The sequence below is a fragment of the Ursus maritimus genome, unplaced genomic scaffold (genome assembly GCF_017311325.1).
Source record: "Ursus maritimus isolate PB19 unplaced genomic scaffold, ASM1731132v1 scaffold_3, whole genome shotgun sequence".
Classification (NCBI taxonomy): domain Eukaryota; kingdom Metazoa; phylum Chordata; class Mammalia; order Carnivora; family Ursidae; genus Ursus; species Ursus maritimus.
This window is the reverse complement of record NW_024425563.1, coordinates 23,324,672-23,343,821: the sequence shown is the minus strand read 5'-3', so window position 1 is coordinate 23,343,821 and position 19,150 is coordinate 23,324,672. Positions and strand designations below refer to the sequence as shown.

The following is a 19,150-nucleotide window of genomic DNA, read 5'->3' as shown; positions in this document are numbered from 1 at the left end:
CTGATGTGGGGCTCAATCCCATAACGCCGGGATCACGCCCTGAGCCGAAGGCAGACGCCCAACCGCTGTGCCACCCAGGTGCCCCTATTATTTTATTTTTAATAAAATATTATTTTATTTTTTTAATTCAAAAAAGGACAAAGAGATATGAAAACTCTGTCTCTTCTCAGTCCTCCCTCTTTCCCTCGTAGCAACTGTTGTTACCAGTTTCTGGTGTGTCCTTCTATGGATATTCACGTTCTATCCTTCATCTGTTTGCTTAAAAAAAAAAAAAAACCCACACAAATAATGTCATAGCAAACACACTACTCTTCCTGTCCCTTGTCTTGAAATTTTTTTATTTTGGCGAACTTCAAATCTCTGTAATACACTTACAAGAAAACATGACCTAACAAATCCCCACGCACCCATCATCCAGCTTCAACCATTATTAATCTCACTTTTTCCATTTACTATATCCAGAATATCACTTCTTACCAGTGTATGTATACCTTAATGATCTCAAACATAATCTCTTACCAGCACACACAGAGCTGTGCCCATCTTTTTAAAGGCATATGTCTCATCTTATGGATGCACTGTCATTAATCTAACCATATTGTTGCATACATGATGTTTGAATCCATAGATTTAATTAAATGAATTAATATTTCATGTAATTACATTTCAACACAAACAAATATAGTGATTTAAGTATACTTACTGGGGCGCCTGGGTGGCACAGCGGTTAAGCGTCTGCCTTCGGCTCAGGGCGTGATCCCGGCGTTATGGGATTGAGCCCCACATCAGGCTCCTATGCTATGAGCCTGCTTCTTCCTCTCCCACTCCCCCTGCTTGTGTTCCCTCTCTCGCTGGCTGTCTCTATCCTGTCGAATGAATAAATAAAATCTTTAAAAAAAATAAAATAAAATAAAATAAAATAATATAAAGATTTATTTTTTAGAGATTTTATTTATTTATTTGAGAGAGAGAGAGGTGAAAGAGAGCAAGAGAACAAGCCAGGGGAAAGGCAGAGGGAGAGAGAAACAGACTCCCTGCTGAGCAGAGAGCTGGACGTGGGACTCGACCCCACGACCCTGGGATCATGACCTGAGCTTAACTGACTGAGCTACCCGGGCGCCCCAAAATAACGTAAAGATTTATTAATTAACCAAGTGTAGGTGATGGATAGACAGACAGAGAGGCAGTCCATATCCTTGCAATGTGGCCTCAGGTGCTGCTTCATTTTCATGCAAGAGATCTGTTCAAATCCAGCCTGTGACCCCGAAGATGGTGCGCTGAGACGAATAACCCCAGGCTGCCATGGGGTCTGTAAATAAGCTAAGCCCTTACTTGGAGCCAAGTCATAAAGATGCTGGGGACAAGGAAAACTTGATGGCAGTGATGCAACAGCCGCTACATGAAAACAACACAGCACCATAAAATATTTCTCTTTAAAACGTAATTCCATTGTAGACACTTTCTAAAAGCAGAAAAGCACAAAAAAAGAGATTAAACATCATTTCTAATCCCACTCCCAAAAGCGATACCGTGTATTTTGGTGTGAATGTGTGTGATCGGAAAACACCATTTTATAATTGGATTCTTTCTTTCTTTCTTTCTTTCTTTTTCTTTCTTTCTTTCTTTCTTTCTTTCTTTCTTTCTTTCTTTCTTTCTTTTTCTTTCTTTTCTTTTCCTTTCCTTTCTTTTCTTTTCTTTTCTTTTCTTCTTTCTTTCTTTCTTTCCTCTTTAAGTCATCTCTGCACCCAGCGTGGGGCTCGAACTCACAACCCCGGGATCAAGAGTCGCGTGCTCCTCCGACTGACCCAGCCAGAAGCCCTGTAATTGGATTCTTTCCAGTTCACAAAATAGAATTATTTTCCTGCATCATTAAATATTCTATTTTGCAACATAATTTTTAATGTGTGCTTACTGTTCTTATGTGGCTTTTCAATAATCTTATTAATTTCTTATGTTGGACATTTAGTTGGTTTCCCACCTTTTCGATGGCAATACAATTACAAATCACAGGCAATGCTAACACTTTCTGACCTCCACAAATATTAGCTCAACTTCCTTTCTTCCTTCCTTCTATAAATAGTTATTAAATAAGTACAAAACAACCTGGCTCAAACAAAGCAACTATGAAGGACATTTTTGAGATATTTGGGGGAATCTGAATGTAGAGTTGCTTTTTTGGGATGCTAAGGAATTATGTGACAATGGTCTTGTGGTTATGGGGAAATGCTTCCTTATTTTTTAGATACACACAGTGAAGTACTTAAGGATGAAATGTCACGATGCTTGCAATTTGCTTTAAAATACTTTGGCCAAAAAGTCCATGAAGCAAATACGGGAAATCCAGATGATGGGTATATTGCCTGCTTTTCTGTATGTTTGAAATTTTCATTTAAAAATATGTCTTAAAAATGAAATATGCCATGCTAGGTTCTGGACTATGAGCTGGAGACAGAGCAGTGAACAAAACAGACCCTTGTGGTCCTGGCGGGGCATGTTTCCATCAGAAAGTCTCCAATGTGATCTGATGGTGTCGCCAGGACCTGTGTCAGCCTAGCGTTCCTCGTCCCCTCCACACCCTCATCACTGCAGGGGTGTTTTTAAATATCCACCTCCCAGGGGCCTTGAGTCTAGAGGAATCCCCACACTGTGGTCACTAATACTGCATGTCCAAAATAAGCTCTGTGGCACATGGTGCCCCTGGGGTTCCATTTGGGAAACTTTTCCTGGGCACCCACATGCACCTGGAACTGCAAAGGTACCAGGACTTAAAAAGGGGATGGCCCAACCGCTGCCTTCCACTTACAGCCTGTGAGAGGAGGTGGAAGAGGTCACCCAAGCCAGCTGGAAGGAGGGAAGTTGGCTGGCAAGGTGACCAGGACAAGCTTCTTCAATGGGGGAAGGAGGAGACCCCAGTGCAATGGGGAGATTGTGCTGGGAGGAGCTCCGGTGAGCAGTTCTGCACCCCCACCGTAACCGGCAGGGATAAAGACCCAGAGGAGCTAATGTGCAGTGTATCCTTTAGTTCAGGGGCTGGCAAACTTTCTCTCCAAAGGGCTGGATAATAAACATTTGAGGCTTTTCCAACTATGAGGCAACATCAGAGATATGTAGGTACAAGAGAGAAAAGATCCCCCCAAATTTTTTAGACAAAATTCAAAACTTTATGGACACTAAAATGTAAATTTCACATCATGCTCATGTGCCATTCTTCTTTTTATTTCATTTTATTTTTTCCAACTGTTTAAAAAGGCAAAACCCATTCCTAGCCAGGGCCATACCGAAACAGGTGGTGGCCGGATTCGGCCGGCACACATAACTTGCCCACGGCTCCCAGGCAAGATGGGCTGGTTCCTAACTGAACGGTTTGTTTTAGGGCTGCGCTTTGCTCTGGGGACGGAATGGGCCTGATCTAGCTGGGTCCCTGGCCCGGCTCTACCCCTTCCCAGCTGGGGGTTCTGAAGAAAGTCACTTAACCTCTCTGGACTTCAGTTTCCCTGTCCCTGAAGGCGAGGGAGGCTCCGGCTCCTACTCCCAGACGGGGAGAAGAAATCAGCGCTCCGCACCCTCTCCTATGGACGTGAGAAATACTGGGTGGAGGATGGGCTCCGTGCCTCCAGAGCATCCCCAAAGGCCGCAGTGCCGGGTCCTCACAACCCTCCGGAGCAGCACACCCAGTGTGGCCCGGGTGCAGACTCCTCACAGCCCAGTGCCGCGTGCCTGAGCCCTGGAAGGCGGGCTCCAGGCGTGCCCAGCAGACCCCCATCCCGGGCGGGGGCACGGGCTGCACGGCGGGGCCGTCGGGCCGGCAGCGCGGGCCTCGCCGTCGGTGAGCCTCCGCTTGGTCGAGGGCGCGCCGTCCGAGCTCGCAGGCGGCTCAGAGGAGCCCCTCACCGCCACCTGGCCCTGAGAGGCCGAGCCTCGGGGGCGACGGCCAGCACTTGCCGCCCCCGCCAGCCGCCCCCCGGGCTTTCGGGCCGTCGCCGAGGGTGCGCGCGGGGCTCCGGACGCAGCGGACGCCCTCCCTCGAGGCCCCTGCCCCGCAGCCGGACGGACGGACGGACGGACGCTGCCCCACGCTGCCCGGCGGGGCGGGGCGGGAGCTGGCGCTCGGGGTGCGCCCGGGCCTGCCGGCCCGTTGCGCAAGTTGTGCTCGGGCGGCTATAAGAGGGGCGGGCAGGCATGGAGCCCCGGAGGAATCGCGACGCCAGCAGCTGCGAGGTAAGGCCCCGGGCACGCTCTTCTTTCCTTTTCCTCCGGTCTTTCTTGGCCAGCCAACCCACCCCACCCCACCCTGAACGCCGGGGAAACTGAGGCGGGCGAGGGGCAGGGCGGCAGGCTTGGTTCTGGACCATGGCAGCTTTGTCCTGGAGTTCTAACGGGAGGGAAGGCGGCCGGGGAGATCTGGGTTCCGAGCCGGGCTGCGCCAGTGCCCACGGAGCAGGAATCTGTGAGGGTCCCAGGGGACCGTCCAAGCCGCCAGCCCAGATGCTGAGATGCTTTGGAAATTGCCTTGAGCACATCCCCGAAGATCAGGGTACCCTGCCCCCATCTGAAGGAGACTAAGTCGGGGGTGCTGGGGGTTCGGTATGAGCGTTCGGTTTCTGAGGACTAGCTTTGCTCTGCGGCTGGGAATTCCGGCATCTTTCTCCAGTGGGGGTGTTCATCTCTGATGTGTGAATGCGAGGATCCGTGTAAGGCCAAAGCCTGGAGCAGGACCACTGTGGGGTAGAGGTGGGGAGCAAAGTGTCGGCAAGAACCCAGATATCTCCGAGAAATTCTGCCGAGTCTCACCACACCTGGCCTCTAAGCCAAGCAAATTGCCTTCTTGATCACGGATGAAATTGGGGTTTTCTGAGGAGACAGAGCAGCGGGTCACGGAGGAGCCTACTGCATGATTCTCACTGCTAGCAGCTGTCTTGTCGGTCCGGCAGACACCCACTGTGGGCAGGTGGGCCCCAGGCGGAGTCGGCCTCCTCTCCCCGCCGAGTGTACATTTCACTGTGGGTGTGGTCGCCTTTACGTGCCGGTTTCCATAGCTGCAAGATGGTGGCATTTTGGAACTGTGACGCCTTAACGTGAAGCTAGATCCAAGACGAGTGGCCTGCTTGTCATTGGAGAATAGCAGTTTGGGAGAGGATGAGATGTTTGATTTCTGCTGGAAGGCTCTTGGGGTGGGCGGGGCAGAGGGCAGGTACTTGCAGGCGAGGCCCCAGGAGCACCAGCTCCAGGACTCCCCGTGGTAGGCACCAGGAACCGGGAAGTTTGCTCTGTAGAGTTCTGAAGTGGGCAGCAGTCAGCTGGGACTGGTGGGAGAGAGGGTACCCAATGTCTTTCCCACCAGGCTGGTCTGCAGAACCATAGTCGCTGCCATTCCTGTGTCCTCAGGAGCAGAGACGCCAGGGGGATCATTTCTCTCATTTAGGTAGGGGGAGAAGGCAAGAGAAAAACAGTGGATATTTTTAGGTTCTTCCCTTTTCTAGCAATTGAGGACATTGGGCTGAGGGGAACGTGTCCATGTTGGCCAAAGGAGCGTCCTTCTCATATTTTGTACATCTTATGCCCAAAATAACTCTTCTTGGTATTTGGGGGAAATATTCCACCCCCCTCCGTTCCAGGAAATGGCTCCAAGCGCCAAGGACAGAGCCAGGGAGATTGCAGTGAATTCCTGCCTTTCCGCCCCAGGCAGATGCCTCTCGTGTCTGAGTGGCCCGTGCAGGGTGTGGAGGTGGCCGCTTGGGAGAGCTCTCCGCACAGAACCCATGTCATTGTCCCCCTCTGCAGCCTAGACCGAGGGAACAAGGGAATGTGGGAGTTGGGGAGAGAGAAGGGGCTTCAGGGAAGTAGAGTCCTTGTGGGGAGTGCATCTTTGAACAGCGTGCATGTGATTTCAGGGAAAATCAAGCCAAATTGTCCTGCAATCAGTCAATCGGGAGGCCATGTAGGAGTCTGTGGCAGAAGCTCCGTTCTGGCCTGCCCCCCCCCCCGGAGCCTCGAAGTTCTTCTTTGTCCACACAATTGTCTCAGAGAAATAGAAAGAGGTTGTTTTTTGGTTTTTGTTTTTTTAAGATTTTTTATTTATTTATTCAACAGAGATAGAGACAGCCAGCGAGAGAGGGAACACAAGCAGGGGGAGTGGGAGAGGAAGAAGCAGGCTCATAGCAGAGGAGCCTGATGTGGGGCTCGATCCCAGAACGCCGGGATCACGCCCTGAGCCAAAGGCAGACGCTTAACTGCTGTGCCACCCAGGCGCCCCGAAAGAGGTTGTTTTTGCTTAAAAACAACACACCTGATGCCTGGGCTCAGGGAGTTCTGGGCGCTTACTCCATGTGTGACAACAGATGCGCCTCAAACTGCATTTTACAGTCTCTCCGGCCCAGTTCGTCGCTCCCCAAAACGGGGTGCGTGATGGGTGTCACCGCTGACATCTCACTGATCGCACTGAAGACTTCACCCCCACCTGTGTGCACACTGTGCTTGTGCTGTGGGGTGCAGCAGGCTGGGGAGGAGTGCAAGGGCAGGGGGGAAGCCACAGAGAAGAAAGGAGGCGGAGAGGTCTCCGAGAAGGGCGGGAGGCCCTGAGCAAGCGAGCAAAGGGCTGGAGCCAGGCTGATGAATGGGACTAAGGCCGGGAGCCCCTGGGACCACCGTCAGGATGGAGCAGAACTCAGGAAGCTGAAAGGAACGGGAAACCACCACAGGGGGCCGGAGGACACACCCGAGGGGCAGGAAGCCCACCAAGGTCCCCGTTAAGGGGAAACCTGGAAGCCCAAGTGTGTCCTGCCTTCAATTCTTTGATGTGACTTTGAGACAGGGGCAGGTGAACGGTGGTAGAGGTCGGTGAACCTGGTTAGACGATGAAGATCAGAGATGGGAAATACTTTATTTATTCTTTCAACAAATATTAATGAGGACCTGCTCTGCGCCAGGCCCTTGGGAGCTGCTGGGACAAAGAGCACGGCCATGCCTCCTGCGCCTGGCACACCGCACTAACTGATCGAGGCGCCCTCTCCCCTAAGGCTGGATGGAGCTCTAGGTCCCCTCCCCGAAAAACTGAGCAGAGTTGACACTGGAATTGAAACCTATTGGTCATCCAGGATGGGGATCAGATCTAAAGGTGGTTTGTGATGAGTCAGAAGAATGTAACCCCCACACCCGCACTCTGGCTGCTGGTTAAGTATGTTAACATTTCTCAAACAAGGCTCTCAGTTGTGAAGAAGAGAAAACCACTCAGGCTAGCTCAGGGTTTCAAAAAATATATTGCAACCAACAAGAGTGAGATTGATTTTTTGACACTTGGTCCTCTTACATTGTTTATCTATATCTCCCCTGGATTAAAAAATACATTCAGAGAGTTGGAACATACTCAAGTGAGTATTTGTGGAAGAGTATCTCACAGTGGAGGCTAAGGACAGAGAGGGCCCAGAACCGATGAGGTCGGGAACCAGAAAGAAGTCAGGAAGGAGCTCAGGCACGGCACTGACTGTACCCACCTGTTACTGGATGAAGTCTGGTCTTCCTCAGCTACTCCATGCACAGGAGGGCAACCATGGCTCCCCCAGAACTTCTGAGCCCTCCGTAGAGACAGACTGGGGTCTCTGAAGCCCTGCTTTCAGTTCCTGGGAGAGATGCTGATTAACCTAATCAGGGTTTGGAGGAGAAAGAGATAAGGAAAGGGAGGAGAGTATTCTCGGTCTCTTGCCTACCACTGGTCGTGCAGACATGGCCTCCAGGGCCCGCGTGCGGTGGGTGTGTGTGTGCGTGCGCGCGTGTGCTCTTAATAGGGCAGATCCCCCACGAGGTGGAATCAAGCCTGGGACATTCTAGCTCTTTAGCCTCACAGGCTCTACCGTTCTGCCATATTGAATTCTCCTAAACCCACCATAGTTTTCCCCAACTCCATGCTCGCCTTGGTCTGAAATGCCCTGCTTGTCCTCTTCCCCGTGGGGACTCCTGTGTTTAAGGTCTCAGTTCAAATACTGCCTCATTTACAAAGCTGTCCTCACCTCCCCAGAGTCAAAACCCTCCTCTGTGCTCCCCAGATTCTATGCTCCTTCCCTCATAAGCTTGATGAGGTTGTATTAAAATGAGTTATTTTAGCTTCTGTTTGTTCCACTGGATTCTGAGTAGCTTGAATGACCAAGATCCAGTCTTTCTGTCTCTATTCATCCTTTGTTTTTTTTTCCCTGTCCCCAAGTCCCTTCCAGCTTAGAATTATGGAGAAAGGAAGAAAGGGAAAGTAGAAGGAAAGGATGGGAGGGAGCCCACAGGAAGAATTTCTGCAGGGAGAGGCTTAGACCATCCAAAGCTTTTCCCTCATAATTAACAGCAAATACCAAATTATCTGAATTTAATTCCACACTAGTACACCGAGGATTATTAAAGAGAGGAGTGTAGAAATCCCAATGGCTGGAGAAGAGAAGAAGGAAGAGAGAAGTATGTGCTGGGTCCAAGCTAACCTCTCGCACTTTCAGCCGGGAGAAGAAGGGACTTTGGATAGCTCAAAGCTAGCAGCCTCCACCAGCAAATGCCTCTGTGACCCTAAGCTCTCCCCCACCTCCCCCCCACACCCCCACACTGCTATCATCAGGAGGCTGTAGGCAGGCCTGACCTTGGCCCAGCAAACCTTCCAGCCTGGATCTAGAGAAGCACCCCCATGTCTTGACAGAGAAGCCCCCCCTGGTCTGCCTCATCCCCTAGGACCAGAGTGGAGGTGAAGAAGGTCACATCTGGAGGCCACCAGCGTCTTGGGGAAATGGGAGGTGAGCTTGTCCGTGGAGAAGGCAGAGGTGGGGGGCCCACATAGAAGTGGGGCAGGGTTGCGGGGGGTGGGGGTGGTCAGCTAAGGATGAATAGAGCTGGGCCCAGCCCCCAGGTCCCAGGTGAACTCAGAGAGTGGGAAATTGTGGTCAGATGGAAGGTGTGGTTGTATGAGCCTCTCCTTCTGCCTTGGAACGGTTTTCTGTGGTGACATTTCCTTTTCTAGTGCTGCCCTGGGAGGCTCCATTTTCTGGGTTTTCTCTTTTCTTCTCCAGGGCACCCATGGCAGGAGATGCTGGTAGAGGTGACACAGAGCGTCAGGGTCTTAATTAAAGGAGAGGGAAGGCAGCAGGAGGCAAAAGCTAGTGAACAGGAGGTCCAGAGGATGAGCAGAGGAGTGGGGCAGGGAGCTAGCAGAGGGAAGGGGAGGCCTTGGCCAGTGTGCGTGCAGCCCATTGGCCACACCTTCCCCAGCGGTGCCCATCTCCCTCCCCAGGCTCTGCTTGAGTAATGGGCAGAGAGAAACAAAAGAGACAGGATGTTGTATCAACATTTCAGCGGTTCATCTTTTAACTCTCAGAAAATGACAGCTGCTAAAGGTTCAAAACCATTTTTGGAAACTTCTAGAGAGGAAAGGTGCTGCAGCCCAGACAGCTGGCTGACAATCGCCTTTCTCCTCCCAGTTCCTCCCACCTCAGCCCTCTCCACCTGGGCACTCCCGGGTGTCCATCTGCAGCCCTGTTTTTCTGAATGTGACTCCCAATCCCGGCCGTCAGCTGGATGGGTCTGCCTGAGGTCCCACCAGCTGCAACCAGCAAATCCGCGGCGTTGCAACTCCCTCCCTGTGCTGTCACCAATTTCCATCTCCATCCTTCTTGTCACCTGGGCTGAGAGCATTAGCCTGGGAACAGTCGGAGCTCCTCACTTCCACGAAAGAAGCCTAGCCTCCCTATGTGGCCCTCGGGGCCCAAGCCCTCCCCACCTCCTGGCCCATCACACCTCCCGTGCTGGCTGTGAGCCACCACGGCCTGAGCTCACAGGTGTTCGTCAGCCTCTGAGCCCTCGGCTGGGCTGCTCCTCTCCTCCACCTTCACAAACCCAATTCCCCCTGACTCTACGGCCCTTATCATATACCACCTCCTCCAAGAAGCCTCCTTGATTCCTTACTGGAAATAGTGGTGATAACAGCTAACGTGTATTAGCTAACCCTTTATATGCATTGTCTCATTTCATCTACGGAACAGCCTCAAGTGGGAATTACAGTCTGTATCATTCCCACTTTATAACTAAGAGAAATGAGTCTAAGAGAGTTTGGCAAGCTTGTCCAAGGTTCTGTACTCCAACTCGAGCAGAGTTCTGCTGAACTCCAGAGTTCGTCATTTTACACACGTCTCCCTCCCCTGAATTACCCTGGGCATGCTGTCTGTTTAAACATTCTGCCTGGAGTTATAGCTAATTATGTAAACTGGTTGTTCAAGAGCACAGCTTTGTTCTTTACTTTTATCTCTAACAAATAATATATGTTCATAGTTGACAGCCTAAAATACTGCAGTGTATTCCCTGCGCTTCTGGGAAACCCCGCAGTCTTCACTCCCATCCCTCCCGAGTCCTGATTCCCGCCTTCCTGTGGTTCCATGTCCTCTTTGTCTTTGTACCTGGCCCACAGTGGGCGATCAATGCACGTTAGCTGTCCACCATCCGCTATCCATTGAGTAACTATTAGGTGTCAGGTGCTGTGCTTAGTGAGGCTGTGGCTGCTGTCTTGAATTACCCCTCCCCTCTCTAGTCCCTAAACTCTGCCCTCACCTGCCATCTGCACCACCGTCTTGGGCCACAGCCAGGCCCCACCCAGGTACTGACACTCAGGGGAACCCAGGAACACTTGACGTCCACTCTGTCCTGATGCCCATATCCAGGTGTATAAATCAGCTCGCATTAAGTTTGGCTGCATTTAGCAGAGACCCAACGTAACAGTAGCTTAACCAAGACAGAGGTTATGTCTCTCACACGCACAGCACAAGTCCAGGGACGGGCGGTCTGAGGCCAGCATGTCACCTCGGCTCCACAAAGTCCTCAGGGACCTGACCTCCAGCTGCCCACACCACCATTTATGAGGTGAGCCTCTCCTCCTCGTGATTCAAGATGGCGCCAGAACCCCGGCTTCCATGTCCACAATGCAGGCATGGGGTGGAGGGAGGGATGAACGAGGAAGAGGCCAAGGCACGCAACCCAAGAGCTGCCACACAGCCTCGTGCTGTGACTTAAGTGGCCAGACTTTAGTGGCATAGCCAAACCTAGTTGGGGGAAGCAGAGAAGCGTAGGATTTATTCTGGAAGGCACATCACCCTCTAAACTTGGATATGCTATTACTTGGGAAGAAGGGAGGAATAGCTATGGGAGACAACTAGCAGCCTCTAGTAAAAGGGTCCGGTGTGTTGGTGTGTGTGTGTGTGTGCACATGCTGTGTGTGCGCACGGGAGCACGCGTGTTGTGGGGTGTGTGCTGGCGGGCCCCGTTCTCTCCAGCACTTTGATCTCAGGTGGACTCGTTATGGCATCTCTACAGAACCGCCCTGAACCGGGCCTCCTCCTCTTAGGCGGGGTTAGCAGCAGCTTCTCAACCCCCTGTTCCAAGGAACCGCAGTGTCTTTTCTGCGTCCGCTGAAGCGTATTATCAGTGGTGATAGAGGGTCTTGTAAAACTGTCTCCCCATTCGGGTGTTACAGGGTGGCCATTGTGGGAGAGCGACTAGGACCAGAGTTAATCTGGTAATAAATTCTCTTGGGAAGGAGGGTGTCATTACGCAAGAATCCTAGAAAAGGGTACCGTTCAATCTTGTGCCGCAGGGGGGACACCCAGAAAAGCCAGGCACTCTGCTGAGATGGCCCAGGGGAGGCAGCGGGCCAAATGCTAGATTCAGGGTTGGCTACGGGCAGTGTTACCCCAGTAATCACACAATTCCCCAACTGCTGCCCTCTGCCCCCCACCCCACCCTTCAGCACAAACACGCGCAACACGCAGGGGCTTGACAGTTTCGTCTCATTGACCCTTTTGAGCCAGGTGGTGTTATTCGTTCCATTTTACTAATGGGAACCAACGCCGTAGGGATGTGAAGTGTTTCTGCCTAGAGGCTCACTAACATCTTGGGACCTAACCACTATACTTTTCACCTTTGCCAGGGTTTCGAGGAACTATACTGGGGATTAGCGCTACTTAACTCCTTCCACAAACATCTGGTGGAAATGTTTACTCATGTAATCGGTAGTTAATAGAGGGAGCTTCGACTTTATAAGAGAGAAAGCAAGCCCAGAAACACTTGAAGTGCCCCCTCCTGAATTACTTGGGATTTTTTCATACTCCAAGTTGATATGGGGGTACAATCTCATAGCTTCATTCTAGAGCAGGGTATTTGTTTCCAAGGACCATGGTCCCAGGAGGTACCTTGGTTGAGTATTGGGGTGGTTTGTAATTTGGGGCTGTCCTTAAAGTCTGGAGAAAATGTGGGGTGGGGAGAAAGTACCCCAGCCTCTCTGGGTTAAGCAGAACCCTGACTCTGCCACTCTCCTGTTTGACTTTGAGCAAGTTAATGCATCTTCTTGACCCTCGATTTCCCTCTTCTATAAAATTCAGATTAAAAGCATGCCTTTGATCAAGCATGGTAAGTAATATATAAACGGACTGTTTATTTCTATTATATTGCCAGAATATGAATTATACTAATATTGCCACCTGTGGACAGAAATGTATTATCTGTTTTTATCAAGACCCAGATGAGGCAGGACATAAAAAACAGAGATGAACTTTTTTGCCTTCTCCAGAACCTTCATGCTAATATTTACTTACATTTGATTATCATTTCAGGCTCACGCTCACAACCTTAGCATGGATCACAGACTCGCATACACTTAACCGTATTACCTTTTGTCTTATGTATCTCATTAGAACTTTGCTGCTTACTCAAGGATCTGCATCTTATTAATATTAGAATTCATTGTTCCATGACTTTGAAAGTGTCAAACATTCTGGATGAACATGTTATAGTCTCTCCTGCCTCTATTTTATTTTATTTTATTTTATTTTATTTTATTTATTGGAGAGAGAGGAAGCACAAGCAGGGGGAGCAGCAGGGGAAGAGGGAGAAGCAGGCTCCCCACTGAGCAGGGAGACTGATACGGACTCGATCCCAGGACCCTGGGATCATGACCTGAGCTGAAGGCAGACGCTTAACTGACTGAGCCACCCAGACGTCCCTGCCTCTATGTCTTTAAACCAGCTGTTTTCTGACCACTTGTGGCAACCGCTTTCCATTCTTACCCCTCCTGGGTCTTTAATACTCAACTCAGGTGACACCTCTTCCAGGGAGCCCCCTTTGTAGTCCTTGCACTCATCCTCGTGAAATTTGTTCTTCTTGTACTGGAATGGCCTGCTGACCTGTTTCTCTCTCCTATTAATGCATTAGCAACCCGAGAGTAGAGAACATCTGTTGTTCACGATTGTATCCTTGTGCCCGGCTCTGTATCTGACACATTAGCAGACCTTCCACCAGTGCTGGTTGCGTTCAGGCTCCTGGTGGGAGAGAAAGGAAGTAATAAAGCCAGTGATAAATGCCATCACAGAGGTATCAGCAGGCCGCTGTGAGAGAGTAACGGAGAGACAAGTAACATCATCTCCAGTAATAAGGATAATAATAGGGTACATTTCACAACACCTTTAAAGCTCTCGCACATGCATTGTCTCATTTGATCCTCATAAAAGCCTAGAGATAGGTATATTGCAGGAGATGCAGGTGGAGTTTTTAGTGGTTATGGGAGATGCTTAAAGTCAGGCAGCTATTAAATGGCTGGATTCAGACCACACCTTAAAAGCCCATTCTCTTCCTCGCAGCGTGCAATAAAGTCATATCATCTCCACAATGTCCATTTGCTCCTGCCCTGGCTTACTGCTCTGTGGTCTGTCCCACACCACTTCGTAGATTAATTGGTCAGGCCTTGCCTCCCCAAGGAAATGCATTTCATTAATGTAATTCTAGATAACAAATTGTCTTGGGACGCTGAGGGGATGATTGCTGTGGCAGAAAGCAAGTCTCGTTTTTTTTTTTCTAAGATTTTATTTATTTGACAGAGAAAGAGAGAGACAGCCAGAGAGAGAGAGGGAGCACAAGCAGGGGGAGTGGGAGAGGAAGAAGCAGGCTCCCAGCGGAAGAGCCTGATGCGGGGCTCGATCCCATAACGCGGGGATCACGCCCTGAGCCAAAGGCAGACGCTCAACCACCCAGGCGCCCCGCAAGTCTCGTTTTTATCCACATCCGATAATGTGGTTGGTAACAAGACGTCTGGGTGTTTTCTGAGATCCCAGCGACTTGCTATGTGTGGTTCCTTTGTTTTCAGGCCCGAGAAGTCCATCCTGGGAAGGAAGATGCGTTGCGGACCCCTGTGCCGATTCCTGTGGCTTTGGCCCTATCTGTCCTATATTGAAGCCGTGCCGATCCGAAAAGTGCAGGATGACACCAAAACACTCATCAAGACGATTGTCACCAGGATCAATGACATTTCACACACGGTAGGGAGGGTCTGAGAAGACAAAACAGAGCTCTGGCCGGCCCAAGGGGAAACCAGGACCTCAGATGTTAGCTGCGGCCTGGGCAGCCCCATGTAGGGGCCATAATGGCCTTGACTTCTCCCTACTGCGCAAGCGGCTGCCTTCTCACTTCCTCTCCCCTCCCCCTCCCACCTCCTCCCTCTCCTTCCTCCTTGATGGGAATCCTAGTGCAGGACCAGAGGAAGCCATAAAGGTCCTTGTGTCCCACTGGCAGGTGACCAGACCCCCAGTTGCGTCCTCTCTGGGCCTCTGTCATGTTGCTAGAATATGCTTATCATGGGGCATTCTTTTTTTTTTAAATTGTATTTATTTATTTGAGAATAGAGCAGAGCTAGAGAGAGAGCACGAGTGGGAGGGGAAAGGGCAGAGGGTACACTAAGCTCCCCACTGAGCAGTGAGCCCAGCTTGGGGCTTGATCCCAGGACCCTGGGATCATGACCCAAGCCGAAGGCAGACCCTTAATAAACTGAGCCACCCAGGCACCCACACTGTGCATTCTTCCTAGCTGAACTCTGGCCCTGTGAAGCTTCTCCCTATTACTGAGAGTCCTGGGGTCCACAGGCCTAGACCCTTGGCCATTTCGCAGATGAGGGCTGTGTTTGGAATTAGGAAGACCGAATGTGAATCTTCACCCTTCTGTTCTCTATCCGTAAAATCTTAAGCTAGTTCCTCAGTGTCTTGAAGCCTCGGTTTCCGCAGCCAGATAGTGGGACTATCAAAAGGGACTTCACAAGGTTGTTATGAGATTCAATTAGATAAAGCGAGTGATCCAGCCCCCTCCCCGGCCCCCGACAGAACCAGAACACAGCATGCCCTCATTAAAGGTTTCTAGCTGTGGTTTTTGGTAGCCCCAGTCATAAAAGCCTGCTTGCTCCCCCAGCATGGAGCAATCTAGAAACTTCCACATCTCCTGCCTGTTAATGCATGTCTGACAGTGGCCTTGGGTAGCCAGGGAAAAGTTAGGTGGCCAAAGGAGAGACAGCTCAGAACTAGATAGAGTCTTGGGCATTTTATAGAAAGAAACCTGTGAGTCTCCATGCTTTCACAAGGCCACACATTATAGATCGAGAGTGTCCCAGCTTGGGTGATGCCAAGAGAGAGCACTGCAGGCGGTGGGGAAGGGGAGAACCCCGCCTGGTAACCAGTGTTACTGGAGCAGAGGAACGAGGTGGGGCACTCTTCAAGGGGGTCCAGCCTTCATCTCTGAGGGGGTGGGAAGCCTTGGAGAACCTGACTGGGAAGGAGAAGTCCTCTGGGGGTGGAAGTTGGAGAGGACAGCTGGGGAAGGGGCACTTCAGGAGAACCTCAGTGCCTGGGGCAGAGACTTAACTAAGTAGGAATCAGGCCTCATGGCTGCTTCCACAGCAGAGGCCATTTAGAGGAGGGAACAACCTGTGAAGATTGGTCTGGAACGGGAGGGCAGGATGATTTGGGAAGGGCAGGAAGACAGAAGTCCTGGAGACCAGCTTGCAAGCTTGGCAGCCCCTGGGGCCCAATAAACAAGGGCCTGGGCCCGGGTGGTGAGGAAGGGGGACAGGAGGCAAGCAAGAGAGTGGACCTCCACACTCACAGGAGAGGCCGAGGCCTTGCAGAACCAACTTCTCTGAGATCCCACTCTCCCTTTTCCTCTCTCCCAGCAGGCTGTCTCCTCCAAACAGAGGGTCGCTGGTCTAGACTTCATTCCTGGGCTCCACCCGGTCCTCAGTCTGTCCAGGATGGACCAGACGTTGGCCATCTACCAACAGATCCTCACCAGTCTGCATTCCAGAAATGTGGTCCAAATATCTAATGACCTGGAGAACCTCCGGGACCTTCTCCACTTGCTGGCCTCCTCCAAGAGCTGCCCCTTGCCCCGGGCCAGGGGCCTGGAGAGCTTCGAGAGCCTGGGCGGTGTTCTAGAAGCCTCGCTGTACTCCACGGAGGTGGTGGCCCTGAGCAGGCTGCAGGCGGCCCTGCAGGACATGCTGCGGCGGCTGGACCTCAGCCCTGGGTGCTGAGGCCTCGGAGGCCTCTCTTGCCCACGTCGAGGAGAGAGCCCTGGGCTCCTGGGTGTCTCTGGGAGAGAGCCCGTGTGGGTGTCCTTTATCTGGACCCCGGGCCGTTTTTCTCTCACACCTCAGGGCCACTCTTCCAAAGGTCCAAGCCTCCGAGGCAGGAAAGCAAAGATAGAATGCATGATGCCATGCTCACCGGGAAGGGGGACCCACCCGGCAGACAGTGAACTGATGTGGGTTCTCACAAAAGCCTTCCTTCCTGTGCCACCGCCCCCCTCACTGCATGCTTCAGCGTGACCCGGGGTGATTTCAGGAGGCACCCGCCGAGCCTTTGGACCAGCAAACGAGATTCTGTCTGAGAATTCTGGGAGCATCGTGAGGGTGACATCCACATAGCTACCAACTCCCAAGCAACACATTATTTATTATGCCTTTTATTCTGGATGGACTGGAAGCAAAACATCCACTTTTCCAGACTCTTTGGGGCCGGCCAGCGCTAGGGATGCTGGTTCCAATCCCACTGATGGGCCTGGCTGAGGCAAACCCATTTCTAGTGACTTGAGGGCTCTCAAGTTAGTTCTTTGGTAACTGGCTTTGTTTCTACTGTGACGGATGTGAAATTACAGTGTTTGCAATGGCATTGCCCTGAGCGGATCTCCAAGGACCAGGTTATTTCAAAAAGAAGATGAATTTTGTCATCTGTGATATATAGATGTGTGCACCTGGAGGTGGGGGAATGTGTTAGCGGGAAGGGGAAGGATCCAGAATGTGTTTTCTGAATTACATTTGAACCGAATGGGTTCTTCAGATTGGGGGGGGGTCATTTTCTCATCTCTGCAACCACTTAGTGTGGTTTTCATGAAAAGATGACTCCTTCAGGGGGGTTGTGGGGGTTTTCCAGCCGCCCATGGAGGGAGTGGCGCTGAAGAATGCTTTTCGGGGCAGTTGTGAGCTCTGGCCTTCTTCAGCTGCTGGAGAGAGGTCTTTCTTATCAGGGAGTGCGGATCCCTCACTGGAGAGAGCGATCCCCAGAGCAGGGGTCCCTGGTTTGGGCCTTGGAATGGTCTAGGGATGATCCCACACAGGATTAACACAACAGTAGCCCTACGTGGGCTGTGCAAGCCAAATTGTGGTTCTTGTCCGACCTGCTCACGCAAAGCAAGACCATGTTTCCCACTCATTCGTGGTGGGTTTTTATTCCAGTGGGAAGGTCTGTGGGCTTAAGTGGATGGTCCCAAGACCTGAGCCAGCACTGCTGAGTGCCGGACCGCCAGGCCAGGCCTCCAGGAGTGCCCTTCCCCCGAGAGGTCATGTTTGGGGGGAGGAACGAGGAGGCTTGGGTGTTCCACCGTCCTGCCCCTGTGATGGGGCCATCACACGCTAGGTGGTGGATCTGTCCAAGGAGATTTGAATCAAAGCTATCAACTTTGAGACCGAGCACCTACTTTGTGCTCAGCCCTGATTGGTGCTATGGGCTGGAGAAGCTCGCCAAGTAAACGTTAAAATCCAGTCTTACCCTCAGGGACCTTGCATTCCAGATGGTAAAAACTCTACACACCAGCATGCAAAGGCTGGCCTCTCACCATGGCAACCGAGCGCGTGCCTTGGTGGGCGGGAAATGCCGAGCTGAGGGCGGCGGGGCTCAGGGGCCCGCAGGCTAACCCTGCTTGCACTTGGTAGCATTTTTGCTTTTCAGGGCACGGCAGAATTTACTACTGTGTAGCCACATCCCTTTGAAGCAGCGTAGCTGACAATTTAAAAATAAACCTAGGACCATAGCAGCCGACGGGGAGCCGAGCTAAGACTATAGAGTTCAGGTCCTCTGACTCCCAGAGTGTCCCTGGAGCCAGGTAATGCTCCCTGGAGGTAGCGTTGGGCAGGGGAGACCAGGAGAGCTTGCTGGGAGAGAGGAGTCGGAGGCGATGTTGCAGGAGGCGAGGGATGTGAATTGTCTGGAGGGGGAGGCTGTTTTGTTTGTGCTGAGACACAGGATGAAGGTATGTGCAGCCAGAAAGGCAGAGAAAGAAAAGACGGGAGGGAAAGGGACATGTTGAAGTTTGATATCGAAGGGGTAAGAGTGGAAAGTTCTAGAACAGAGAGATTTCATGAGATGGGCAGAGGCAGACCCGTTCTGGAGAATAGGACCTAGACAGTCATTACCACGAGGCAGGCTGGGATCTTTGAAGCCTTTCACTCACCAAAACCTGGCACCACAGCTCATTCTCAGAGTGTGAAAGTTCTAAAATGTAAATGATTGTCTTTTTTTGTAACTTAAAAAAAATTTTTTTTGTTGTTAAAAAAAAGTCCAAATAAATTAACTTTGCCCCCTGGTCTTTGTTTTCTGTCACCCTTGCTGGAGGGGCTTTAGAAGAGCTATTTGTGTGGGACAGGGCAAGGCCTGGCTGGCCTCCATCCCTCACTGGGGTCAGCTCTGCCCAGGCTTGGCCACAGCCGGCCACCAGTTATTCAGGCGAAAGGATTCCCCCAAAGCGCAGAGCTGGCCAAACGAGCATTCTGCACCAGAGTCAGTGGGTCTGCAAAGCAGCCTTGGGAAGCACCACATTATTTTTTAAACAAAAAAGAGCAACGACAACAATAACAAAAAAACCCCACAGCTAACAAACAACATGCATCCCAATAGCAGACCCAGCCAGGGGCACAGACTCTCAAAAAGACACGACTTATCTCGTTGCAGGCACAGAGCACAGTCAGTCATCTCTGCGATGCAGTTAGAATCTGACAGTTTCAACCCAATCTGGGGAGGACTGGGGGCGGGGGGGGGGGGGCGGGGCCGGCCCCCCC

General features: G+C 51.4%; 1 protein-coding gene and 1 long non-coding RNA gene across 8 annotated transcripts in view; both read left to right on the top strand.

Annotated features, from left to right (window-relative positions):
- The window catches only part of LOC103676630, a 22,098-nt gene extending 20,207 nt beyond the window's left edge, over positions 1-1,891 (top strand). For all 4 annotated transcript variants that reach the window (XR_005838518.1, XR_005838517.1, XR_572173.2 and 1 more), the window contains exon 7: positions 1,734-1,891. This is a non-coding gene — a long non-coding RNA (uncharacterized LOC103676630). The remainder of the gene's footprint in view (positions 1-1,733) is intronic.
- A 2,253-nt stretch (positions 1,892-4,144) lies between these two features.
- On the top strand, positions 4,145-18,678 carry LOC103676631 (leptin). 4 transcript variants are annotated; one of them, XM_040644047.1, is made up of 3 exons: positions 4,145-4,218; positions 14,144-14,315; positions 15,992-18,678. In XM_040644047.1, exons 2-3 carry the CDS (start codon positions 14,172-14,174, stop codon positions 16,349-16,351), a joined length of 504 nt encoding a protein of 167 aa, XP_040499981.1. In that variant the 5' UTR covers positions 4,145-4,218; positions 14,144-14,171; the 3' UTR covers positions 16,352-18,678. The 4 variants fall into 4 exon arrangements, with proteins under 4 accessions (XP_040499981.1, XP_008704062.1, XP_008704061.1 ...); XM_008705840.2 differs by lacking the exon at positions 4,145-4,218 and adding an exon at positions 8,741-8,759; XM_008705839.2 differs by lacking the exon at positions 4,145-4,218 and adding an exon at positions 10,787-10,872.
- Positions 18,679-19,150: the final 472 nt, after the last annotated feature.